Source organism: Scleropages formosus, chromosome 24 (assembly GCF_900964775.1).
Source record: "Scleropages formosus chromosome 24, fSclFor1.1, whole genome shotgun sequence".
In the NCBI taxonomy this organism is placed as follows: Eukaryota; Metazoa; Chordata; class Actinopteri; order Osteoglossiformes; family Osteoglossidae; genus Scleropages; species Scleropages formosus.
The window spans coordinates 362,790-390,738 of NC_041829.1; the positions used below are offsets into that span (position 1 = coordinate 362,790).

General features: G+C 43.8%; 2 protein-coding genes across 2 annotated transcripts in view; both read right to left on the reverse strand.

Annotated features, from left to right (window-relative positions):
- The window catches only part of frs2a (fibroblast growth factor receptor substrate 2a), a 36,309-nt gene extending 24,626 nt beyond the window's left edge, over positions 1-11,683 (reverse strand). Inside the window, exon 1 of the mRNA XM_018755634.1 lies at positions 11,302-11,683. The gene's annotated coding sequence lies outside the window, so the exon portion shown is untranslated. The remainder of the gene's footprint in view (positions 1-11,301) is intronic.
- Positions 11,684-21,014: 9,331 nt separating this feature from the next.
- On the reverse strand, positions 21,015-26,753 carry yeats4 (YEATS domain containing 4). Its single transcript, XM_018755945.1, has 7 exons — positions 26,524-26,753; positions 25,895-26,014; positions 25,741-25,807; positions 25,390-25,484; positions 24,011-24,100; positions 21,899-21,986; positions 21,015-21,649 (listed from the first exon to the last, which is right to left on the reverse strand). The coding sequence occupies exons 1-7, from the start codon at positions 26,572-26,574 to the stop codon at positions 21,480-21,482; spliced, it is 681 nt and encodes a 226-aa protein (XP_018611461.1). The 5' UTR covers positions 26,575-26,753; the 3' UTR covers positions 21,015-21,479.
- Positions 26,754-27,949: the final 1,196 nt, after the last annotated feature.

Consider the following 27,949-nt stretch of genomic DNA (forward strand, 5'->3'; position numbering starts at 1 on the left):
AAGTATCTCGGGGTCTTGTTCACGAGTGAGGGAAAAATGGAGCGGCAGCTTGACGGATGGATCGGTGCGTCGTCCGCAGTAATGCGGCGATTGTACCGGTCTGTTGTGGTGAAGAGGGAGCTGAGTTGTAAAGCGAAGCTCTCAATTTACTGGTCGATCTACGTTCCTACCCTCACCAATGGTCACGGACTCTGGATCATGACCGAAAGAATGAGATCGCGGATACAAGCGGCAGAAATGAGTTTCCTCCGCAGAGTGGCTGGGCGCACCCTTAGGGATAGAGTGAGGAGCTCAGTCACCCGGGAGGAGCTCGGAGTAGAGCCGCTGCTCCTCTGCATCGAGAGGAGCCAATTGAGGTGGCTCGGGCATCTGTTCCGGATGCCTCCTGGACGCCTCCCTGGGGAGGTGTTCCGGGCTTGTCCCACTGGGAGGAGGCCTCGGGGCAGACTGGGAACGCCTTGGGGTTTCCCCAGAGGAACTGGAGGAGGTGTGTCGGGAGAGGGAAGTCTGGAGGACTCTGCTCGGACTGCTGCCCCCGCGACCCGGCCCCGGATAGTAGAGGAAGATGGATGGATGGATGGATGGATGGATATTCTCTAAGCCATACACAACACTGTAAGTGTCAGACTTCAGCATCAAAAATACTGGGGTGCATCTGTCTGAGTGCCTGCAGTGCTGACCAACCTCCCAGTTCTCACAACACCACCCATAATATCAAGGGAATTGGCACACCACCTTTGAAATGCAATCTGTCACAACAGAGCCTTCATCTCTGCTTTGGGTGTGCACCTTATACTGCAATCATGTCTGTGCCATAAAGCTCAGCTAAAGTAGGGATTTCATGACAGATGCAACAATCTGTAGAAGCATTTCACAACCTTGGTTCCAGGGACACATTGTACGCCTCTTCTATTTCCAGCAACCACCAACAAATTAACCTTGACAAAGCTATTAACTGTGGTCTGTATTCAACATTTTGTAATTACCAACTGTAAGGCTTTTGTGCCATTTAGGTATTTATACCAATTCACTTTTGGTAATTGATGTCCTTTTAGCATTAAATGTTTTATAGCTTTTGGCTGTTCACTATGAATGAAAGCTGGGAGGAGCTTTCTAGGATTGCGTTAAGACAGGGCTCTCAGTACAGGGATGGAGCCAAGCATCAAAAATTAATGTACAACAGGGAGCAGAAGGTACCATAACTGATTAAATTCACACATACATCTACATGGTTATTAGACTCTGTGCCTACAGAACCAAACTCTGTGCTGCTTAACATAAATGAGAAAAACCTAAAAGACCCCCAGACTCTGCAGTTAAGAAGTTCCTTGCATCCTTTCACTCTGTTGCATCCTTACCAAAACTTTTCTAGAATAAACTAGTCTGCAGCCAACAATCCACACAAATTCTTCTTTTTCCTCCACTGCTTTCCCCTCTAATCCCATCCTCCTCCATCACTACTTTGTGCTTTCAAGACAGTCAATTCCATCGAGTTCTCAGAATCCACCTGTAGGATCCATACTGAGGCTTCCAGCATCTCAACCCCTGAAATTTCTGCATATGGAGCCACCACATAGTCCCTTAATACCATCATTTCTGTGTTACAAGCCATTTCCCTGCAGTTTTTCTCTCATATCATTTATTTCTTACTTTCCTCTGGTTGCTCCCCATTTACCTTCTAAACAGTTCATATGTTAATACTGTTAAAAGAAACCCTCTCTGGACCCAAACTCAGTACAGAATTAGACCAGTTTCTCATATTCTTTTTCTCAAAAACTGAAATATATAGCCTAACATCAGTTATTTGCATTCCTTACCCAGAATGATTTCCTTGACAATTACCAGAATAAACCCAAGATGAGCCATTCCACCAAGACTGCCCTTCCTTGCCATGTTAGACATTCTCCTTTTACCGAGAACGGCCTCCCTCTCCTCGGTCCTCATTCTATTCTACCTCACTGCAGCAACTGATGCTGTCAACCACCAGATCCTCTCTTCAAATGAACGGAACAACGCAAATGATTTAAGTGTTACCTCACATCTTACCAGGTGGTTTGGTGCAGCTTTGCATCTTCTCAGTCTCTCAACTGACATTCCACAGGGCTCAGTGCTGGGCCCCATACACCTCTTCCTTTGGCTCCATATAAAACCTTTGAGAGGTAATTCACCACTAAGCAGATGATACCCAGCTCTTCTTTTTCCCATGCAGCTAAAAACGTAACCTTTCAAAATGTAGCTTGGCTGTTGAACATCTCTGCCTGGATGACTAATCACCATGTACAACTCAAACTCTACAAGATGGGGATTCATCACCTCCCAATAGGTCTCCCTGTCAAACTAGAAAACTCATTTCATCCACTTCATCTGTTAAGAGCCTGTAAGTAACAATCGGCTCAAGTCTTTACTTCTCTCAACACATCGAAGCCATAACCAGCCCTGCAGATACAGCTTGCAAAACATCTGCAGGACACTCTATGCAGCTTCTGGTTCAGGCCTGCAAAACCTGATCACTCAATACGCCACAGAGACTGCCGTGTTCCTTCACAGTTCAGGTGTCCCATGCATGATACCACAATCAGAAGTCCAATGTTTTTGGTTCTGGCTCCAGGGTGGTGGAATGAGCTCCCTTTCACTCAATTACTGAATCCCTTTCAACATTCAGGAAGACTAACATTATTCAGACCCATTCCGGATCTATGTGCCCCATAAACTTCCCCCATTAATTCTATATGAAACTATGCATGTAATGTATGCTCACAAAAATAGTGGTTTTGGACTAATTGACTATACTTCAAGAACCACTGCATCCCTTCACCTGTTGGTGCAATGCACTTCTACTTAGAGTTGTATGTTGCTTTGGAGAAAAGTACCTGCTAAACGAATAACGTAAGTGGATGGTTTCAAAACGTTACTTAGAGAGGTTTAGTGCTGCTACAACTATAAACCACAGGGTCCACTATTTGCCCTGTCAATTAAAAATCACAATGAACCTAAAACATCCAGCACCCCCATAATCATTATGGCCATCTCAGTACCTAACAGAACATGTTACAGGCCCCAGTTTCAACTGGGATGTAAATTACAAGCTGCTAGAAGCAAAACATGGGGGGTGACAATTGTTTACTAAATAATTAATTATACAGCTATTATAAAGTTGCTTTAAAGCTAATGCAGTCACTACTGGGATGGTCTAACAAGAATTAACAGCAAAATCAACTGTGGAAAGATAATGCATTGCAGCATAATTGTGACACTAACAATGAGGTAAACGTGTCAAAATATCTTACTGAACAATAAAAATATTTAAGTACACTAGGAAAACGTAAAAAGCTTAATTTGCTGAATTTGGATGAAACACAAAACTGGTTTATAGTTAAATATATTTTGGTGTAAGAGTAACACCTTAACACCTTTATAATTCGAAATGTCTTAAAATTGACAGATTGTAAGTTTCTGCTGCTTACCTCTGTGCAAGTATGGCATACAACCGAACTCCATTACTGTGCATTTATCTGGATCCTTAGGCACTCCCACAAAGCAATCTGAACACAGGCTATTCTGGACAATCAGGCTGTGCGCTCCTTGCAGGCTTTGGCCCTCGCCTTGCTTTTGTTGAGCCGCTTTGCACAGCAAAGCAGGAATTTGCAGCAGCATAAAACCTCAAATAGTGCCTTAGACAACCCCTCTTCCACCCAACCATCTCACTTGAGTGCCTCTGGGTCCCACACAGTGTTTACTGTGTGCGTCAAAAAACCCCCCGTGACTACGAAGCCGGTCAGCTACGCCCTCTCCAACCCCCGCTCTGCCCTGTTCATCATGCCCCGGTGATCCTGTTTGGCTTTCCGCCGGCAGCCAGCACGGGCAGGTCATTGCAGTCCTCAACAGATTAAGCAAAGCCACAAGATGTGTTTGAGGGGGAGTGCAGGAGTGTGGGACAGATGGATGGAATAACTCTGAAACAACTTGATCTCAGTGGCTGAAAGAATGTGCTGTATTACCTAATGAAATGTGAAAGCAACCATTCAATACATAGAAGACTACACTGACAAACTAACAAGGTTTTCTATCATAACACTGGCAAGATGGCCAGATTTAGAGAAAATAATTTAGAACATTTTGAGGTCTGAAGAGCAGAAAACCAATGAAAAATGTCTACAGCATTAGTTCCCTCTGTCTCTATAAACCACACTAGCACCATTTTATTACATAAGCAAGGGACAAAGACTTCCCCAGTTCCTTCAACCACTTCATTCTCCTTCAACAATGAAAACATTTTAGTAAGGCTACAAGGTCAGAAATACAACTCTCATCAGTCTTCCAAAACATTAATTGCAGAAGTATAAGACACTATTTTCATTCAGTGCACACCAACAATAAAGAGAGCAGTTAAAATTAAAATGGTCCTATAAATACAGTGTCTTGCCTATCCTCAGCTCACTTGGAAAGCATAATATCGTTCCACACATAAAAGCCCACATTCTTTCCAAGCCCTGGGCTTCATCCAATTTTTGACATTTTGAACGTCTAGCATTCCAGAACTCCAAGGGATGGCAGGGCTGAATTGATTTTAACCTCACTGCATTTCTATGATCAAGTGTCCATTATGTGGCTGTCTGCAAAGTGAGAACAACTCCAATACCCTCCTCCTCCACTATCCAGGAAAGACTCAGAAACAAACTTATTTGAAGTATCAAACAATGGAGGACAAAAGCCTGCTATCATTATACTGTTCTTGTTTATATTTAGTACTAATCTTACATGCATCTGTTCACATACTGTACAGATGTGCTTATGTGTAGCATAAAATGGTCAGCTTTTATATGACCTAGCAAATACAGAAAAAGGGGTCTACCTTGAGACCACTCTGCCATGGCATACAAGCAACATCATGGAGATGCAGAATTTCTCTGAGGCACTGATAATTGCTTATAGATACTACAATGGAACACACAGATAATGCTACTGGGGTATACCAGAATCACCACAGAAAGACTAAGTCTGTACACCATTGCAGTCAGATTCCTAGGGGCATTTGTAGGGTGACACAGCAATGCCGAAGCACCCACCACTTTGCCCTCACACTGCTAAATCAAGTGTTGAGTGCAGTAAGTGACACTTGTCATTGGTGTACACCCAGTTTCAATACAACAAAACCATTTGATGACATTCTTATTGCCAGGCTGACATCACCGATTAAGCAGTTTATCATGATGTTTCCCACAAGCTTTGGAACTAAAGCTAGGGCAAAAAACTAACATCCTTTATTTAAGGCTCCACCTGCAGTAATGGTATCTTAAGGCAGCAATCCAGACATGCCTATTTTTTAAAAAAAAAAAAAACCACACACACCCACCCACCAGTCTTGTGTAAGCAGACAACTTAATTTTTTTCTCAGATGTGAGAAGCAAAAACAAATGACTTGAGTTCAATGTATTTCCCACTTTTTACTGCCCTACTTCATCCGTAAGCCAAAGCCATTCCTTACAAAGGATATAACAGAACATGCACAGGAATTGATTAGAAAGCATCTTTGCCTTTTTAAATAGTTTATTGGTCAATCTAAATGCTGCATTTAACCTTGTACGTTTAAAAACGAATGTGAACTGAAATAGCCTCACTGCAAAAGCATCCACAGAAAAGCAGAGAAAAAAAAAATATTTGCTGTCATTTGTTTAGTCTTCAGCAACAGACATTTCCTGGTCATCAGAGCTGTTCAGACTCTCCAGGCTGCAGTCTGTCAAAGTTGATTCAGTTCAGACATTCAGAAACAGAGCACACCAGAAAGCCACAATCACCATATACATGCAAAAGCAGTTAGGCTATACACTGCACAACATGCAGATGCATACAAACCAGGGGCCAAAATATTTCTTTCACAGTCAACTGTGTGGCATGACAGCAAGCAAAGGAATTGAAAGAGCCATCTAGGCCTAGCTGCAGTAATGGAAGGCCATGAACCTGCTGTATATCTTATCTCACACACAAAAAACTCATCTCACATATCAGGTCCCAGATGGCTTAATCTCATGGGAGGTCCACAACCACACCTTAATTCAACACCACCATGTTTGTCTCAAAGGACAGTTCTTGCAATTTCTCATTTTCAATCCAGCACACACACTTATCCAACAACCAAAAGAACACAATTGTTTTTGCTCAGTTGACAATATCCAGAATTGCACGTCTTTCTATTTACAATATTCTATGATGCAAAAACACCTACTTAGCTTGCAAAAGGACTGACAAAGATATTTCACATTCTAAACAATCATTACAAGACAGAAATCCACCAGAACAACAAAATTTCACCTCAGGAAACTTAATAGGTCAAATATTCAGACCAGTGAGAGGAGTTCTTGAGAACATGACCAGTAACTGATTAAGTGAATGCCAATTTGGCATTTTTCCAGTAATGGCTAGACATACTGAAGCAGCAACTGATAAATTAACCATATTTTAGAAATCCAGTAAATGACATTTTACAATTACACACTGCAATAACCCAATGTACCCATTGTAAAATTAAAGTGATCCTTCTGAAGGCATTCAGCCAAAGATTACAGTAGGAACATAATGGGATCTGGATTCCACTGGTGATCTTTACATCTTCTAAAGACTGCAACTAACCCTTCCAGAAATTCAACACTGATTCATAGCACATCCCACATGTTACACAATAAGATTTAAATCAAACAAGACAAATTGTGTTTTAAAAAAAACTGTCAGAACAGGAGCAAGACTTCATCTAAGATGTGCAGTCTGAGAAGATGAGTAAGACTAGACAACTAAGATTCATGTGCCTGTGCATTTTCTGTGAGGTTATCATGCTGCTAATTGAGAATGCAGTGATAGCATCAGTGCTGGTTCCCACTCTGAAAGATCCAGTTGCAGGCCTTCATTAAACCAAGAATGACTGTCACACAACATTTTTTTGTTTCTTTTTTTTTTTTTAAAAAACAACCTCCTCTTTCAATGTCACTGATTGAGATCACAGCCACTTTCCTAACAGGAAAATGATAATTCTGAAGTATCTGCTAAGATACAATCAACAAAATGCTAAACCTGTAAAAGCAGAAAAACCTAAAAACAATGTAAAGACATGGGAATATCTTACACTACACAAAGTTTTAACATGTTGATCTAGAAAGGTGAACTGCGTCAAAGACACGTCAGACAATTGATTAAGAGAACTGTCAGGGAAGAGGTGACTCAGAGTAAACAACAAGGAACAGGACTAGGCAAAGGCCCTTGTCAATTCCGGCTTTCACAAAGGCCAGGTAATATATCAGCCAGGTAATATATCAGCAACAAAACATCTTCAAATGCAAAAAAAAAAGTTTTAACTTTCCATAGCAGGTGTGAACTTCAGATGGAGTGACACATTGATACTTAGTATAATTTATTACAGCTGATGACACTTATGGGAAAAACCATTAGGTATACATGCTAGATCAATGAAAAGTCAATGAGGAAACAAAGTTGTACTCTTCCTCAGTGCTAGTTTTGCTACAACTCATTAGTTTAGATCATTACTGTTTAAAAAGCCTAATTTATGGCAACTTCTTCAAATATGATTTTGTAATTTTATCAAAATTTATATCCGCTAGACGAGTAAGATGCCATCAATAGCAACAAAAGCATTCACATATGGGAGAAAAAAAATGAGATTAAGTGAAATGTAAGATGCTACCACAGCTTAAGAGAATGTAATTCACTAAAATAACTGTCATAAGGGCAATACAGTTTGTGAAAGCAGTGAAAAAAGATTATACAAGCCACTTTAACTTGTTGAAAGTGACCATCAAATAAAAACGTACAGTTGATTACTAACCTACACATGGCTGAAGGCTGAAATCTGTTCAACTTACACAAAAAAAAAAAAAAAAAAAAAGGCAGCAGAGGCAAACACTAGCATGGATAAGTATAAAGTTTGGGTTATACACACAGTACATCTGAACACTGAAGCTTCAATTAATCATAGTGCATTTTTATGGACCCTTCCATAAGCTCATCCATTGCCATGCGTTGCTGTTGAATATCTTGCCCCATTTCCAACCTGTCACTTTGATCAGAGTCAATTAATCTTTTTAAAAAGATAATGTGAGCACAGTATACAGCTGTGTAAGAGTAATTCTCCATTTGCATGAAAGCCCTTAAAAATTCAAATGAGTAGCAGGAACAAAAAACAGTTGCCAATACAAGCCACACAGAATTTTAAGAGGATGAATCTCACTGAATGCCGTTACCTGAGAATTTCATCATGATGAAGATTCATTTTACACTGCCAGAGATTTAAACAAGCAGAAATCTATTATGATGAATAATGGAGACAGGTCAAAAAAGACCCTTTACAAATTTAGATTCAAGGACGAAACTATTGACATGAAAACTCCATAAAACTTGGCTCTACAAAGAAAACTCATACCTTTCATCTACATTCATTACTAACAACAATAATAATAATAATAATAATAATAATAATAATAATAATTAAAACTGCTGTATTTTCATTATACTGGCAAAAAGGCCTGAGATCTGCAGTAAGTGCTGATTAAAAAGCCAAACACACCCCAAAAAAAAAAAAAATAGAGAAACAGGACTGTGGGTGAGAGTTGCAGGTTTCCACATGCAGACAGCAATGACAGACAGCCTCAAGTCAAGGTGCCTGAGGGAAGTAAGCTGAAGATTTGAAAGCTCTGCGAGCAGTGTACCCACAGAGATTGCAGTGGTGACAGCTAGTCTGATTAATTAAATTTTGAATCAGTCCTCTGTGCAATAGTCTACTGGCATATGAAACAAAAGGCATGTTATGCAGATTGAGATGGGTATTGTGGTGAGCAACTGCCTCTCTTCTGCTAGTCAACATACTGACCACTAATTTACAACAAAGATATGACATGCGCATGTGGGCTGTCTAGGAAAGATGACCATCAAAAAAATCAATCTTCTGATAAATTCAAACCTTAGAACTCAGGTAACAAATTCATTTTAGTAGGTAGAACTGCAAACGATTTACAAAGCCATTTAAAAAGTTTATTTCCAGTCTGATAATCCTTTTTCAGAGTTTAAAGGGAATATGAAGACAAAAACAAAGTGTTAAGGTACACAGAATAAGGGTATGACCAATCAACATTGTGCTTTTGAGGGGCATCAGAAAAACACTTCTGCCATCACCCTGAGGTTGCTGAAGCATGACATTTCCCTCATGCCAAGTAAGTGGACAGAACATCTAAACAGCAGGTTTCAGTCATGTGCTTTAGGGAGTAACCTCTGTAATAAGTACAGCTTCCATTCATTCCTCTTATGTTACACTCAACAATTAATAGGACAAGTCAGTTCAAAGTTTTATTTTTGGCAGCTGAAAGTAGTTAAGGGATAGCCTGGTTGACCTTTGGGTCCCATCTACTTTAGTTTAAACTGCTGTATGCAAAAAACCTGTAGCAAACTAACTTGTGGTGGCAGTCACGTGACATGAAAATGCAGCGCACCCATTCATTCATGCCAGATCTTGTTTTCGCTGTTTGCAGGAAAGGTGTACAAACACAGACCTGAGTCAACATTTTAAACAGATTTCATTCATTTATTCATTCATTCTCCCAAGCCCATGGCCTTGGTGAACTGGTATATTAATTACCTCTGGAAAACAAACCATCTTGGCTCTGCATTATTGAACAAAGGACACCATAGGAGGTAAATGTTTTAGTTTTTTTTTTTTTTTTTTTTTTTTTTAAAATCCCAGTTTAGGGAAATACAGCTGACAAAGCCAATTCCAAAAAAAAAATTTAAAAAGAAAATTGACTTTAAAAATTTTTAAAATGATTTTATGGGGTATAAGCCCATCCTAAAAATTAAGGGGGTTAACCTTTTAATGCATTTGAACAATTATGACCATATATCTGACTACATGGTAGCTGCTCATAGCAGATCAAGAAAAAGAGTGAAAGTAAACTATATATAGGGCAGTGTGACTGACATTTTGTGATCTCCCTATCCTCGTAAAGCTAATAATTACTCAAGCTAAAATTACGTTTTCCAGTTCAGTTTTTGCCCATGTGTAGACTCATTTTTTCACCTACTTCCTCGTTCAAACAGGCACTCTTCAATAATGTTAGTACATTGCTAATATGGTGGAAGGCCAAAAACACCAACAATGAGGCACATCTTTATTAAGGAATTTATTGTGGAAGCAGCACTTCAACTTACTACACAGAAGCATGGAACTCCTACTGCTAGAGGGTACTACACTGGATGTCATTCTAGAGAATTACACCAACTGAATGGTCCAATTAATTGTTTGCCAGACACTAAACTCACCTATAACTTCCCTCAAAACAACCCTGAAACACTGGTATTCTGTGACCCGAGAGAATTATACAGTTTCTCAGCAAATGTGAACAAACTGCTTAACAGCAACATCAACACTGTTTACATCATTACTTTGTATAAACAATCCCAGTAAACCATCCATCAAACACTGGCAAGACACTACTAGGATTTATTTAAAAATAAAAGCAGATGAACCAATCATCATGTACCAGGCATCAACTTATTGTCTTTAATTTAAATCTATAACAGAAAAAATAGTGACTGATTCCAAACTGATATATAGACAGAAGAATAGGAAGACAAATTCCAGGGTGTTTTTCTGAAGCGACCCCCGAAACTGGCCAAAGGACTAGTTTAAAACTGAGGACAGTTCAGTTTGAATGAACAACGTAGTTTAGAGCAGTTAGACTGAGCACCAGTCCAGTCCAGTGCAGTGCACCACAGCCAACAGCTCCGTTTGCCCTATCAACGATTCACCCAAAACGAGCCCACTTTCTCCCATGGACACACACAGCAAATCCTCGCGGACTTCAGCACTTTTTTAGGTTCACGTATATGCAGTGAGACGGTTACCGAGTACAAGTCAAGAGACATTCGGGATTTTACACTGTAAATTACAGGCGAAGCGAGGAGAAGATTGTCGTTCGTAGCTATGCTATCCGACTAGCACTAAGCGTTTCCCACAACTCAGGACAGAGCTGTGCAGCACAGCTGCTGCCGGTCTCCTGAAAAACCTCAGCAAAATCAGAAGTGAAGGAGGCTTTTAGTTCACAAATAAAAACAGGCTAGTTTGCAACTAGCTTCCAAACGTGGACAGACGGACACACACACACGCGAAGCGCTAAAATAAAAATTAAAAAAAAAAAAAAAAAAAATTAAAAAATACCGTCAGTGACCTCCCCGCGTGCCGTGGCGTGTGGTCACTCACCCCCTGTTCGCTTTTCAGAAGATGAATGGAAGCTGTGAAGTACGTACCTAGAAGGCTGAAGAGACTGCGAGTGTGCGGTGTGGCGGAGGTTTTGACGGAAAAACTGCAGCACACAGTCCGTTTTTCCTGCCTTGGTGCTCATTAAATCCCGTCTTCTCACGCCTGAAGGAGCCCGAACGAACCCCGCTCCTCCGTCCCAGCCAAGCGCCAAAATAACCGCACTGCACTTCCAAACACAGCAATACACTTCCCGCACACCCGTTTACATCTTAGTCACTCCCAGACCAAAAGTCTGCCCTAGAACCGGTGTTTTCAGAAACAAAAATCCCACTCGGCTGTTTGTAAATAGCGGGCGACGGCGGCCCGAGCCGTTGCTGCGCTCGAGCTCTGTTCACAGCAGCAGCTCCGCGAGTGTCAGGCCTCGTTCTGACTTCTTCGTGACCCAGCGACTACATCCGGGTCGGGAGCGCGGCGAGACTCGTTTGAAAACGTCGGCCGTGGGAGCAAGGTCCTCGTGCTCAATGAAAGGGCGCTAGAAATGTTTAAAAACTGTTTCAGAATCACTTTTCAGTCATTATGTCAAATAGGAATCATTGTGCAGTTTTGTTTAATCCCTTTTTACTTCTGAAATTCAAGCCTTGAGAAAACGTATTGCACAATGGAATTAGAGCAGAGCCCTTTCTCAGCCCTGAAGTAGTGACCCGCACTACTACATTTACCTTTACATTTACACTGAAAATACGTCGCTAGCAGTGCATTGAGGCGTGAAAAACTTCACTGCTGTTTTCTGCTGTATACTGTTGTTTCGTAACTGATTTGCTTCATAAGGTGTGGAAACAAACCTGTTTTAAAAGTGTGGTCCTAAGAGTTCAGAAGTGGACATGAAGCTCAGCAGGAAAACACAAGGAGAGAAGTAAAGATTGTCCTTGTTTGGGGTGAAATTATTCACATTTGTATTTCTGGCCTTGATCTTCTCACCCCAGTGGTTTGTACTGTATGGATCTTTCTAGAACAAGGACTCACTGTTCTGGCTAATCCACAGAGCAGCAGTTTCCTTCAACTACAAATACAGTCTATTTTCAGTGATTATGCTCTCCGGTGGGTCTGGGGTTCAAGTCCCACTTGGGGTGCCTTGCGACGGACTGGCGTCCCGTCCTGGGTGTGTCCCCTCCCCCTCCGGCCTTACGCCCTGTGTTACCGGGTTGGCTCCGGTTCCCTGTGACCCCGTATGGGACAAGCGGTTCTGAAAATGTGTGTGTGTGTGTATTATATTTGTTTTTATTTTTTTTAAATTTCAGTGAAAGTGTAAAAGTTGGAAAGGCCACCATTGCATGAATTTAGTGGGGTCACTGAAAACAGACTGCACTAGATGTGTGCAGATTTGCTGTCCACATGTGTTTCTTTACTGGGAGTGGAGCTCAAGCTGGGAGTCCACACAGAAGCGTTTGAACACAGACTCAAAGTGATAAACACAAAATTGGACATTAAATATTTTTTCTTCTGCCACCTGTAAGTGAGAGGACATTGATGGTTCCAAAGATCTGGCATTTTATACAGAGAATTTCTATCAATAATCCTAAATTAGTAAGAATTAGTAGAACAATGCACTTTTATACAAAATACAATATAAATACTTAAGTATTGGGGGGTGCGGTGGCGCAGTGGGTTGGACCGCGGTCCTGCTTTCTAGTGGGTCTAGGGTTCGAGTCCCGCTTGGGGTGCCTTGCGACGGACTGGCGTCCCGTCCTGGGTGTGTCCCCTCCCCCTCCGGCCTTACGCCCTGTGTTGCCGGGTAGGCTCCGGTTCCCCGTGACCCCGTATGGGACAAGCGGTTCTGAAAATGTGTGTGTGTGTGTGTACTTAAGTATTTCGACACTTAACTATTTATTTTCCATGTTTCCTTAGTTGGATGAGCAGTTATTGAACAATGGTGGACAGTGTCAACAAGTTCCTTTCATCAATGTTGCAAAGTTCTAGCAAGATAGAAATGTCTGTCCAGTTCTGCATCATTGTTATCACAATTAAGCTTATAATTAATCAATTACATGTTAACCATACTGATTGCTGATCTATGAGGACAGCATGCAGTATATTGGTTAGGGATGTTCCACTATAATCCTTTGCTCCAGCTCCAATACTGTGCTGTAAAACTGGGTGAGGGTTTTCAAAGCTGATTATCTAACATTCTAAATCGCCTTGGACTTGAACAAAGGTGTCAGCTAAACTAAAATATTAAAAATGAATGATGCTGCAGTGGGTAGCTTAGGTGCACTGCAGCACCTGTGTTGTAGGTTTGGACATGGATCTAAATCCAACTCTCTTGTGTTTCTGTGCATTTTCTCAGGGTGCTTCAGTTTTCTCCCACCATGCAAACCCCATTCTGGAAGCACAGGGCAAGAGGCAAGGTACACCCTGGATGGCCACACCCTTCTCTCCACAAATTCTTCTACAGTGTTGCCAGCTGATCTATTTGTCCCATTGTGTTGCGGCTCCATCTCTGCCCCTTAGCCTCTGTCAGGAGGTGTTCCCCAGGGCTCCGTACTTTGCCCTTTACTCTTCAGGGCAATCACACACACTCTCACACTAAGGGCAATTAAGAATCACTAGATCACCTGAAACATGTCTATTGACTTAGGGAGGAAACCAGAGAAGTCAGAGAAAATACACATAAACACAGGGAGAGGGATTCAAACCCACAATCCAGATGCTGTGAAGTGCCAGAGCTACCCACTGTGCCATTGTTCTGCCCATAACATTATTATTTTTGAACTTTATCTGTGGTCTTCGCTGAAATCCAAGGTAACTTATAATGTTCAATAATCAGCTATCAATTACCCATTCCTACAGTAGAGTACTGTAACTTGAGCAACATTCCAGCTGCAGCAGTGGGGATTCAAACTGAATAATTTGAATGAATAATTTGCTGAAATAACACCAAATGGCTGAGTTGTATTTCAATAATGATACAGTTAAACTGAGAAAAAGATGAGGGTAAACATACTGGGTTTATACTGTATTCAATTTCTGATAATCTTTACCTCCCTCTAGTGGTGCAAAACCACAAGTCAAATTTGCAGCAGGGCACCCCCTGAAAAAATGTTTTATGCTTTTCACCCGAAATTCCAAGGAACTTCTGAAGGATTGAGAACTGCAGCACAGCTTGTAACTGTTCCCTTGAAATGAATCAAATATTTACAGCCACTGTAAGACAGCATGTTTGGGAAAAATACCAAAATTAAACAGATGCCCCCCTCCTTGAACCACCACCTTACTGTGGTGGAGGGGTTTGAGTGCCTGAATGATTTCAGGAGCTATGTTGCCTGGGGCTATATGCCCCTGGTAGGGTCTCCCATGGCAAACAGGTCCTGGATGACAGACGAGACAAAGTGTGGTTCAAAAGCCCCTTATGATGACAATTAAACCAAGGCTTTCGTTTACTCCGCCCGGTATGGGGTCACCGGGGCCCCACCCTGGAGCCAGGCCTGGGGGGTTGGGCTCGCATGCAAGCGCCTGGTGGCCAGGTCTATGCCCACGGGGCCTGGCCAGGCTCAGCCCGAAGCCATGACATTGAGCCGCTCTTCGATGGGCTCACCACCTGCCGGAGAGACCGTAAGGGGCCGGTGTGTTGTGATTTGGGCGGTGGTCGAGGCCGAGTGCCCGGCCGACCCAAACCTCGGGCGCCAACTCTGGTTTTTGGGACTTGGAATGTCACCTCACTGGCGGGGAAGGAGCCTGAGCTGGTGCGGGAAGTTAAGAGATACCGTCTAGATATAGTCGGGCTCACTTCCACTCACAGCTTGGGTTCTGGAACCACTCTTCTCGATCAGGGGTGGACTCTCCACTATTCTGGCGTTGCCCAGGGACGACGGCGGGCCGGTGTGGGTTTGTTAATAGCCCCCCAGTTCAGCCACCATGTGTTGGAGTCTACCCCGGTGAATGACAGGGTCATCTTCCTGTGCCTTTGGGTCAGGGAACTCTCACTGTCGTTTGTGCTTATACGCCTAGCGGCAGTGCAGCGTACCCGGCCTTTTTGGAGTCCCTGGGGGGCGTGCTGGAAAGTGCTCCCACTGGGGACTCTGTCGTTCTACTGGGGGACCTTAACGCCCATGTGGGCAGCGACAGTGACACCTGGAGGGGTGCAACTGGGAGGAACGGCCTCCCTGATCTGAACCCTAGTGGTGAGTTGTTATTGGATTTCTGTGCTAGTCACGGTTTGTCCATAACAAGCACCATGTTCATGCATAAGGGTGTCCATCAGTGCACTTGGCACCAGGACACCCTAGGTCAGAGGTCGATGATTGACTTTGTAGTCGTTTCTTCTGATCTTCGGCCATATGTCTTGGAAACTCAGGTGAAGAGAGGGGCTGAGCTGTCAACTGATCACCACCTGGTGGTGAGTTTGATTCGATGGCGGGGGAAAACGCTGGACAGACCTGGCAGGCCCAAACGCATAGTGAGGGTCTGTTGGGAACGTTTGGCGGAGGCCCGTGTCAGAGAGGTCGTCGACTCCCACCTCTAACAGAGCTTCAACCAGGTCCCAAGGGAGACTGGGGACATTGAGTCCGAATGGACTATGTTCCACACCTCCATTGTCGGGGCGGCGGTTCGGAGCTGCGGCCATAAAGTCTCCGGCGCCTGTCACGGCGGCAATCCCCGAACACGGTGGTGGACACCGGAAATAAGGGGTGCCGTCAAGCTGAAGAAGGAGTTCTATCGGGCCTGGCTGGCTCATGGGACTCCTGAAGCACCTGACGGGTACCGGCGGGCCAGACAGAACGCGGCTCTGGCAGTCGCTGCGGCAAAAACTCAGGCCTGGGAGGAGTGCGGTGAAGCCATGGAGGAAGACTTTCGGTCGGCCTCAAAGAGGTTCTGGCAAACTGTCCAGCGACTCAGAAGGGGGAAGCGGTGTTCCCCCAACACTGTTTACAGTGAAAGTGGTGCGCTGCTGACCTCAACTAAGGATGTCCTTGGGCGGTGGAAGGAGTACTTTGAGGATCTCCTCAATCCCTCCGACACGCCTTCTGTAGAGGAAGCTGAGGCTAGGGACTCGGAGGGGGACTCGTCCATTACCCTGGCTGAAGTTGCTGAGTTAGTCAAAAAACTCCTTGGTGGCAAGGCTCCGGGGGTGGATGAGATCCGCCCAGAGTTTCTCAAGTCTCTGGATGTTGTGGGGCAGTCTTGGCTGACACGCCTCTGCAGCATTGCGTGGAGCTCGGGAACGGTGCCTCTGGACTGGCAGACCGGGGTGGTGGTCCCTCTTTTTAAGAAGGGGGACCGGAGATTGTGTTCCAACTATAGGGGGATCACACTCCTTATCCTCCCTGGGAAAGTCTATGCCGGGGTACTGGAGAGGAGGCTCCGGCTAATAGTTGAATCTCAGATTCAGGAGGAGCAATGCGGTTTTCGCCCTGGCTGTGGAACACTGGACCAGCTCTATACCCTCACTAGGGTGTTGGAGGGTTCATGGGAGTTTGTCCAACCAGTCCATATGTGTTTTGTGGACCTGGAGAAGGCATTCGACCGTGTCCCTCGTGGCATCCTGTGGGAGGTACTTCGGGATTATTGGGGTTCGGGGCTCGCTGCTACGGGCTGTTCATTCCCTGTATGACCGGAGCAGGAGCTTGGTTTGCATCGCCGGCAGTAAGTTAGACCTGTTCCCGGTGCATGTTGGACTCCGCCAGGGCTGCCCTTTGTCACCGATTCTGTTCATTATCTTCATGGACAGAATTTCTAGGCTCAGCCAGGGAACGGAGGGTGTCTGTTTTGGTGGCCGCAGGATCTCGTCTCTGCTTTTTGCGGACGATGTGGTCCTATTGGCTTCATCGAATCAAGACTTACAGTGTGCACTGGAGAGGTTTGCAGCCGAGTGCGAAGCGGCATGGATGAGAATCCACACCTCCAAATCCGAGGCCATGGTTCTCAGTTGGAAAAAGGTGGACTGCGCCCTCCGGGTTAGGGGGGAGTTGCTCCCTCAAGTGGAGGAGTTTAAGTATCTCGGGGTCTTGTTCGCGAGTGAGGGAAAAATGGAGCGGCAGGTTGACAGACGGATTTGTGTGGCATCCATAGTAATGCGGTCATTGTACCGGTCTGTTGTGGTGAAGGAGGAGCTGAGTCGTAAGGCGAAGCTCTCAATTTACCTGTCGATCTACGTTCCTACACTCACCTATGGTCATGAACTCTGGATTATGACCGAAAGAATGAGATTGCGAATACAAGCGGCAGAAATGAGTTTCCTCTGCAGAGTGGCTGGGCGCACCCTTAGGGATAGGGTGAGGAGCTCAGTCACCCGGAAGGAGCTTGGAGTAGAGCCGCTGCTCCTCTGCATCGAGAGGAGCCAATTGAGGTGGCTCGGGCATCTGTTCCGGGTGCCTCCTGGACGCCTCCCTGGTGAGGTGTTCCGGGCATGTCCCACTGGGAGGAGGCCTTGGGGCAAACCCAGGACACGTTGGAGATACTATGTCTCCCAGCTGGCCTGGGAGCGCCTTGGGGTTTCCCCAGAGGAACTGGAGGAGGTGTGTGGGGAGAGGGAAGTCTGGAGGACTCTGCTTGGACTGCTGCCCCCGCGATCCGGCCCTGGATAAGCGGAGGAAGATGATGATGATGATGATGATGAAACAGATGCCTGGGTCCCCAGTGGTTACTCATCATACATATTCTAGAATACCTCATTTCAGTGACATCCTCCACCGCCTGTAGCTTTCTGACCTGTTCTGTCAGCCTCTGTGTTCAGTAAACATTACTGCTCAGCGCTCATATCCCTTAGCAGTTAAATCCAGGAAATGCTCACAAGGGGATGTGATTTGATTTATAATTGCTGCAGTTAAATGGTCCACACACAAAACCCTCTCCTTGCATTCATTCCACACATTTTTATATTATACACAAAGTGGCAGAAGTATAGTGGCGATAGTGTGAAGGAAACAGTGATTTGTAAAACCCCTGATTAGCAAACCCTAAAACATTTATAAGTGGCAACAGAGAAAACAGTGTTAATGTTACCGACATCATAACTTTGGGCAGATGGTGACTGAGTTTTTGGATACTGCTCAGAGGCTGATTTTTTTCATTTGGCTCAGTCATCGCCTTACTGGAAATGGCTTAGAATGGAAAGGGAATGTAGTACTTGCTGAGTTTCCAATATTCTGTATTTTTACTGTGGTATTATGCTGGGGGACAGCACTTTGCTGAAAGATACAAAAGTGATACACTTACATTATTTATCAGCCTAGTATTTACATTGGTGTAATTGCTACATTTTATGTAGTAATTTTCATTCGATCAATATAATGAGATTTCCTTGTCTTTATATACTGTTCTACTTAACAATAGAACAAAAGTGGGTCGCAAGAACAAAGAGACCAAGTCAGTATACACAGCAACTGCAAACACACATAGAAGTAAATACAGCTCAAGGGCTTAAGATTAACACTTGCAGCAGAAGTGGTCATGTTATATTGTCTATTTCCAAGTAGGCAGCCAAGACAATTACAAAATTCTTTAGTCATGATGCAGGCCAATGTCATGATGGTTGCTTTTTAAGTAGAAGAAATTTCCACATTTGAGTCAATCGTATATTTATGTAGGGAATTAACACAGCGGTTAACGCTGGTGCCTGAGAGCTGCTGCCATGTGGGTTTGGACAAGGGTTTGGGTCTGGCCTAGACTACGGTGAGTTTGCATGGGCTTCCTCAGAAAGACACATTTTAGGTGAACTGGTGACTTTAAATTGCCCTTAGCATGAGTATATGTCTGTGATTGCCCCAAAAAATATAGGGCCAAGTATTGAGTCCTGAGGAACACCTAATGACAGAGGTTGAGGGTCAAAGAAGGAACCAGGTACCACATGTTTACAGGATAAACGCATTAGCTGTCAGCACTGAATAGAAAAATGTGGAGAGAAGGTATTCTGTTTTCAGTCATTTTATATTCATGTCAGTCACTTGGAATTAATAAAACATTACAATGAATAGTCTTACTAAATATTTTTAATAGTTATATCCATGATTTTTACAAAAGCTAACCCATAAATAAATCAATAGCCATACTCCATTGTACACACCTATGAGTTAATAAGAATTTGACAACCGACCTCCACTGCATACAGAAGCAGACCAGCCGCCTTCCTCACATGTCATGCAGAGTTGCTCATACCTTGTCTTCTTGTGCTCAAATGCCTCTTCCATGTTCTCCTCCCAGGGTACTGTAACTTCAACCAGAAGCACATGTTTGATGGAGTCTGCCCAAACAACCAGATCTGGTCATTCATCTGTGGTGGCAATGTGAAGGGGAAGCGTCAGGGCCTCACCCATATAAACAGCAACTTGCCAGTCTGAAGCACCAGAAAGAAGTCCAGACCGACCAGATTGCTCCTACTGAGGCAGTCGTTCATCCTGCCTGCAGAAAACCACTCTCTGGAGTGTCTTCTGAGCAGTTTTCTTCCTGATGTCATCGCACTGCTCCTGCACAATGTTTGACAGGTTCTCCAGTACCTAGTTTCAGCAACTTCCACTGCAGATGCAGCAGACCACTCTCCAGCTGTGCAAATGTCAGGGTGAACATCCCTCATCATGAAGTGTAGGCGTGCTTTGCCAACTTTGAGCTCCTTCACCAGTGACGATACAGGTAGACACAACCGCCTGGATTTCATGTGAAGTCGTACTGTAGAAAAGCAGGGTGGAATCCCAAGCCACTTCCTCAGGCACTTGCTAATGTGCCTTTGGATGATTTCAACTCTTGACAAAGAGACTTCATACATCTGTAGATTGCCAATGCTTGCCAATGGGTGGCATAATCCTTGGCAGTGAAGCAGGTGCACAGAGTTAAAGTTAAAACTATACTATATCTCCATTTTGTTACATGTACTGAGCTCAATAAGTGCAGAGACAGCTGTACGGTAATGACTAAGGGAAACTGCCTTATGCAGTGTTATAACTAATATTAATTACTGAAATAATTGCATTCATTTTAGTGGAATTTGATGTTTTAGCATAAACAGGTGTCAGTGTTGGGGCTTAGGAACACAATTTTTACCGTTGAAAGTAGTTAATTTTGTCTTTGATTTATTCACATTACGAAGTATTTTCAGGAACACATTCATAAGGAAGAGGAAGACTATTACATCTGTATTATATTTTTAGAAATAATTTTATAGAAATTAGAAGCAGCCAAAAGCTGACAAACATGGCACATCAGGACTGAAGAAGTGTTTGAGGACACATTTGTTTTCAGTAATTTCCAATTACTTTTAATGCACTTTGAAGTTAATAGAAGTGGCACAGTATGATGAAGTGGCATTCCATCCATGGTGTACCCTGCTGGACACTGTATGATTTAGGTATGGGACCACTACAACCAAACACTAGGAAAATGGTTCTTCATAATGGATGGATGGATGGATATTTACATTAAATACAAATCCTCAAGGGTATAACTGAAGGAACCCTCTTGCAGATCCAATTACCTACCTCACCCATTCCCACACTAAGGGCAATTTTAGCACCACAATCTCATTTTAGCATCACCATTTCACCTGAACTGTATGTCTTCGGACTGTGGGAGGAAACTGGAGCACCCAGAGGTAGCCCACGCAAACATGGCGAGAACCTGCAGACTCCGCACAGACATGAACAAAACCCTTGTTCTCTCGCACCACCCACTATAACAAGAATTGTAGGTGGCACAATGCTTAAGTCACATACGAAATCTGTTTAGCAGCTGAATTTACATATAGTTTGGAAAATCTTTTACCAAACAACTGAGGATGAAGACAAGTTAGTGGGTTTATTGATGAACTTGCACACAGTAGTTACTGACTTGCTGGTGGTCTTGGAACCAAACAGGTAAGGAAAAAAAGGAGTTTTTTTTGCACTTGGAAAGCAAAACCAATAATTAATATAGAAAAAACATGCTTTACACCTCATAAAAATACCAGTGCTCAACCTTCCATGAACACCAGCTATACTTGACAGAACTTTTCCAGTTAAGCATGCTCAAGTGAAGGGGGGGGGGTATAAAAAAGACTGAAGTACATAAACTCACAAAGCGCACGCACACACACAAAAACATTACAAAAATGACTGCAGAGCCCTCAAGAATTTACTCATAACATTTTAAATTACATTGAAAACTCCGCTGGCGTTAACTTGCTAGTGGGCACTGTTGTACGGGAAGTCAGACCGCCACGATGGTGCAGCCAATATTCCTACTTCTAACATGGGAAGGAGAATCAGTGCTCTTTGATCTGGTCTTCTTCTTCCAGCTTGCGGATCTCATTCTTTAGGAAGTTTATGGTCTCTCGACTGGCCTTCAGCTTCTCCTTCAGCTCTGCGATCTCCTGGCTTGTTTTCTTCTTGGCCTGCTCTAGCTTTTCGCGCGTCTTCACCTCAAGCTCGGCAACTGGAACAACATGTTACACAAGTTGCAAGTTCATGAGAAGCGTAACATGTCCAACCAGTCTGAGCACAGAGAGTCCATCCAGTCCAGCACATTCAGTGACTAACACACAGGTCCAACACCACCCTCTGTGGTAGTTGTAGCAGTACAAGCACAAAAATACCACATATAAAATACGTACACCGTAAGCCATCGTGCAGTACTAAACTCATAGCTGTCAATGTCAAAGCAGTCTAACGTAACTTTACTCACACTCTGTTTCATGCTTGTAGGCTCCCAAAGTTAGTTGTCTAGATGTGGTCAGCAGTTGCTGCATCATAGCAGTAGGGTCTTGAAAAATCTGTCAGTAATACAAAAGCAAGACATGGTATCCAATTAGTCCAGGTGAGCCCAATGTTTACTCACATGAATCCCACTGGAAGTTACAAAACAGCTTTGAAATGTGAATACTGAAAGTTTGTGAAACCACAAATCAATTCAGTGGAAGCTCCAAGTTATAAGTCTCCGATTTACTGATATTGTCTTGGTTCTTAAACTGTGGTCCACAGTTGTAAGTCAAGGGTCTGCAAGCTGACTGTCACTCAGATATGCAAGCCCATGACAGACATACACGATTTTAAAATACAAACACCTGCTGTTCACTCACATTAAACCCACACTTACCAAGTTGTGTCATAGGAGTCTACTCTACTCTCTTAGTCAGCTTGGCATCAAATGAACAGCACTGAAATGGTTTGAGTCCCACCTATCAGACAGATCATACCAAATGGTCTGGCAGGGCTCCGGTTCTTCTCCTCAGCCTCTCTCAACTAGTGTCCCACAGGAATCAGTACTGGGCCCTCTACTCTTCTCAATCTACACCTCCTCCCTCGGCCCTATCATCGCCTCCCATGGATTCAACTACCACTGCTATGCTGATGATACCCAGCTCTTCCTCTAATTTGCACCTGGAGCATCAGACATTTCTGCACGTATCTCTGCCTGCCTGTTGGACATCTCTGCCTGGATGTCTGATCACCACCTACAACTCAATCTCTACAAAACAGAGATCCTACACCTCCCAGCTAGCCTGTCTTCCTGTCACCATCTCTCTATCGAACTGGACAACTCACAGATTTCGCCTACCTCCTCAGCTAAGAGTCTGGGAATGATGATTGACTCAAGTCTCTTTCTCTCAGCACATCAAAGCCACAACCTGGACCTGCAGATACATCCTGCAAAACATCTGCAGGATCCGTCTCTATCCAACAGTAGACACTGCACAACTACTTGTCCAGGTCATGGTGACGTTCCATCTGGGTACTGCAACTCTCGCCTGTCCAGCCTTCCTGCTACTGCTATCAAACCTCTACAGCTGATACAGAACGCTGCTGCTGCCCAAGTTGTGTTTGACTTGCCGAAGCATTCCCATGCATCTCCTCTACTTGTCTCTTCGCACTGGATTCCTATAGCTGCCCGGATCAAAATTTAAGACCCTGGTTATGTCCTACAAAAGCATCAACAGAACTGCTCCCAGGTATCTACAAGACCTGATCATTCGCTACACCCCAACCAGACTGCTACGCTCTTCCACATCTGCCCGCTTGGCAGTCCCACACACGAAAGGTAAAGCATGAAGGTTCTCGGTTCTGGTTCAGTTGTGGTGGAATGACCTCCCCCTCTCACTCAGATCTAATGGATCTCTGTCCTCATTTAGAAAGGGTCTTAAAACTCACGTCCTCTGGACTCACTTCTCCCATGATCTCTTAAGTTCATGTAATGTGTAAATGTTCATGCGCCATAACTTTGAGATCATCTGCACCTAATGTCTCTTCCTGCTAATGTAATGAATACATTGCATTTTTTTATGAGATGTACGTCGCTTTGGGGAAAAGCGTCTGACAAATGAATACATGTATGTAAATGTCATAGCATGACCAACAAACCAAATCACGCTTTTCACTCCTTCAAAGGCATTGCTGTTCTTTACCTTTATTTATGGCATAACATCACACTGCTTTCATTGTTGTAAAAGATTCTTTTAAGTTTTGACCAAATACTGAGCCTGACAGAGAAGTGAAGCTCTGCAGCTTTGACAATAAGCACTTTTACATAAAAATATTAGTATTTTTCACATAAAAATTTCGCATTTAGTAAAATCTGTTGTATTTTTAACACTGAATTCAATTTAATTTAATTGAAAGACGTGGCTGTAAGCCATAGATCATCTATCTTTCAAAGTGAACTGGTCCTCAGTCACTGAGACATTTCCTTCTGCACAAACAAGACGGCTCAGGCTCTCCATAACTTCAGAAGCAATGAATAATGTGTGTGTGTGTGTGTGTGTGTGTGTGTGTGTGTGAGAATAATAAGGCAGGACCTCACCATCTCATCATAGAACTCAGAGACCACTGTCTTCTTAGGCATGGCACTTGAGTCAGACTGGAAGAGTTTCAGCAAGTGATAGAGTGTAACCTGGAACACACACACACACAAAAAAAAAAAAACACTAGTAAGAAGGACACCAGTTAATCCCTACAGTCCACCTTAATCATCTATCATCGTTTCACATTATTTTCAAAACGTGTTCCAGCAAACATTGTTACACTAACAATAAATGAGTGCAGAGACTGTACCTTACAAAATCAAAATAAATTTATGCATATGTTGATGCTATGACCCTTTAAAAGGATAAATGGATACAAGGACAGATGGAACATGTCCCTCTATCCATTTTTGGCTATTAACCATTTGTCAGTGCTGGGGTCACAGCCCTCGGGAGCTATAGCAGAAGCACAGACAGCAAGGCAGTGTACACTGTATGAGAGAGCAGCCCACTATAATTTTTTTTCTGTTAAAATATTGTTTAGAAAATGGGCCAACTGGTAGCATAATGGTTATAGTTGCTGCCTTTGAACCCTAAGGTCACAGGTTTGAATCCCAAATCCAGTTGTAGCACCCTTGAGTAAGGTACCTACCCCAAATTGCTCCAGTAAAATTACCCAGCTGCATAAACAGGTAAATAATTTTGAGCTGCTTTGGAGAAAAGCATCAGCTAAATGAATACATGTAAGACAAGAACTTACCTTAATTTATGACTAAGAAGAGCCATTTCAAAAAATGTTACTTTCCATCTGTGATACTTTAATACTAATAAAACTTTATTGCATGATTTAAAAAGTTATTGTTGAAGAACGTCCACTGCAGCACAAGGTAGAATAAAAACATTTCTGCATACCTCTCTCCAAAGTCGTTTATGCCATAATGCATAAAAGATGCTGTAAACACATGTAAACAAACAAACCCATACAACCGCGCACTATGGTATTTAAGGCCCTATATAACCGGGAATAAAGACACATATTTCACCCTTAGCACACAGTGGTGCAGCAGGTAGCTCTGGTGCATCACAGTGACTGTGCTGTCACTGTGGAGTTTGCATGGCCTTCCTTCAAGTCCTACAGTTTGCCTCCATGTCCAAATACGCATTTCACAAGAATTGGCGTGTCTCGTGTGTGTGTGGTTTGCCCTGTGATGGACTGGCATCCCGCCACGCTTCTAGTGGGATACATTCCAGACCACTGCAACCCTGAACTGGGCAACCAGTTATTGATAACGGATAGATAGATTCTTCACTCACATCTCATTACAATGTGTATTTCATAACTACAGTTGAGGACTGAATGAATATAAACTCCACTAAAGACCAGAAGGAATACCACATTCCAGCATATTGCTGAACATCTCAGACAAACAGTACTCACCGGTCTCTCATTGGGATCAATGAAGAATATCTTGATGATAATCTCAAACTCCCCCCAGCCAGTTTCTGTGATCTCATATGGTGGTTTGGTGACAACTGCAATTGAGGGGGGGGGGAAAAAAAAAAAAAAAAAGAGTACGGAAATGGAAGATCAAAATAAATCCACACAGTTTTACTCTGCCAACGCTAAATCTGTCCCGAGAAAAGGCCACTGCAGCAGCCTGCTGATACAAACATGCAGAAAGCACACAGTCTTGGCAGCTTTTCTGTACCGCGTGTCTTATGGCTTGGGTGTCTTTTACCCTCAAAGTGCTTTGGCACTGCAGATACTGAGGACATCACACCAGCTCACCTCTTAAGGGGTTACCGTAACTCTCATGTAGTTTGAATTGGATCTTCTTCACGTACGCAGACATATCCTGCAGAGAAAAATGCGAGATGTGAACTGACGAAGCTCCGAAAGGGGGACCATGATGACCAAACGCGGACAGGTCGGGGTGCCATACCTCATTTCTGTAGGGTTTCACATAGACGGTCCACTGGTGAGTGTGGCCATCCTCCTCTCTCTTCTTCCCAAAGTATCGTGCGACGTTGCCAAACACTATCGGCTTCACAATAGTCACTCCCTGTGCAGAAACATGGTGCTTGTTTATCTCCATGCGCTGCGCAGTGACTGCGGGGCATAATGATCCTCGGTCCGCAGCTGCGCGGCGCGCCTCTTCAGCGGCGCTAAAGGTCGGGGGTTCAAATGCCCCCCTTGCTATCACACCCTTCAATACACATACTGAGCTCACAGACACCGACAGTAAAAAGACCCTCCTGGCTAACGAGGCCCACAGGAAACACTACTGTCACAAAGGGCGAAAACGGCGTTTGTTCCTTGTTAGTAAACACTGTGTGGCATCAGGAAACTGCTCTGCTCAACTTCAAGCAGTGAGAGATACTGTTGCACTATTTAGGTGTAAAATTGTGTGCTTGTTTTCGTGAACGTCCCGTGTTTTTTAAAACTGTAAGCGCTGAAGAGACGGACACATTTCTTTTAGTATCCATTCACATTCGAAAAACAGCGTTACTAGCCGGTGGGAGAGCAGGGGCTCAGACTCAGACTGTACTAATGAACCAAGTGTGCTCGTACCTTCACCCGCCCCCCCGAGTCTGGACCGAACTCAGCCATCCTCTTGAACATAGTAGAGTGGAGACCGGAGTGGAGCGGAACGGCCCTCTTCCCTCTCCCTACGCACTCGCTGAGACACCCATTAACAGCTCTAACTCGCGTCCTACACGCTCCGATTCACAGCCTCGGCGCCCAGTCGGCCGGAAGTTCCCACGACGAAACGCGTCCGCCGGGAAACGCGGACTGACGGCCCGTTCCCCTACCATTTAGATCTAACGTGAAGAGCAGTGTGGCGGGGTTTACGCGAGCATTGATGTAACGCGCAAAGCCCATAAATCATGGAGCGTGTGGGACGGACACGTATGACTAAAACACTAACGATTATAAAAACCCACTGCACAATAGCGCAAACAGTAAGAGGCTGCCACTTCGCCCCCGTTTGCACCGCATTCCCGCTTAAGCAACAACATTTTTCGTGCACTTTTGTGTTTCCACAGACCAGGTTACAGAAGCCTTGGTGGCCAGGAGAGCGAACAGCAGCCGTTTCTCTCTCTCTCTCTCACACACACACACACACACACACACACACACACACACACAGCAATGGTTCACTCCGCAATGTGATCACACGTTTCCGATACTGCGATACTTATTCCAAACTAGAGAAGCAATGGGGTTAAAACACACACCATAGACTAGTTATTTATTATACAATTTTTATTATCGGATAAAAGGCACTCAATGGTTGAATGACAGGAATCAAACAGGAGAGACCGTTACATGAAATCAAACCTAAAACCGGGTTGTGAGCATGAGTCCAAGCAACCGTATGTCCCACCGACGTGAGGGATTACAACGCCCTAGAAGGACGCACTCATTGAACATCATGCGCCTGCCCGTGTGCTGGAATAGCTATGAACTGTACAACTGGTAGAGTTTTACCTTCAACATCAATTTTCCAAGACTGTAAAGGGGAATCTACCGCTACACTTACATGTTCAAGCCAAGGGGCCTCTTGTACTACAGAACAGCTAACTCATTCTCCTGTATAAGAGCCTCCCTATAAATCATACTTCTGATGCAGACGGTTTTTCAATACTTCCACACAGAAAAGCAAGCAGGTCATTTCAAATGTGGTGTGCAAATGAAGGATGCATGATTTCAGAAACTCATGTTTACGTAATAAAAACTAGTTCATAGAAATACGAGTAAAATACTAACAGTATAGCTGTGCATCTACAGCATTTTCTTCACAAAATGAGGTCCCACATCAGCGACCACAGAGGGTCTTCCATGTTTGGCACCAACTTACCTTTCACTGTGGACTACAGGAGAACAGGTGAGTCGAGAAATTACGCGCAGACACATCAACAGGCCTCAGAGTGGGGGATACACTGTCAGGGGTGGCACATGAAATATCAGCAAAACAGCCTGATGTGTATATTAT

Bases quoted from the DNA above. Each gene is read 5' to 3' on its own strand.
- yeats4 (XM_018755945.1), bottom strand. From the start codon at position 26,574: ATGTTCAAGAGGATGGCTGAGTTCGGTCCAGACTCGGGGGGGCGGGTG. The intron at 26,015-26,523 runs GTACGAGCACAC...GTTTCTGCACAG, and splicing joins ACTCGGGGGGGCGGGTGAAG to GGAGTGACTATTGTGAAGCC. The intron at 25,808-25,894 runs GTATGGCACCCC...TTTTCTCTGCAG, and splicing joins TGAAACCCTACAGAAATGAG to GATATGTCTGCGTACGTGAA.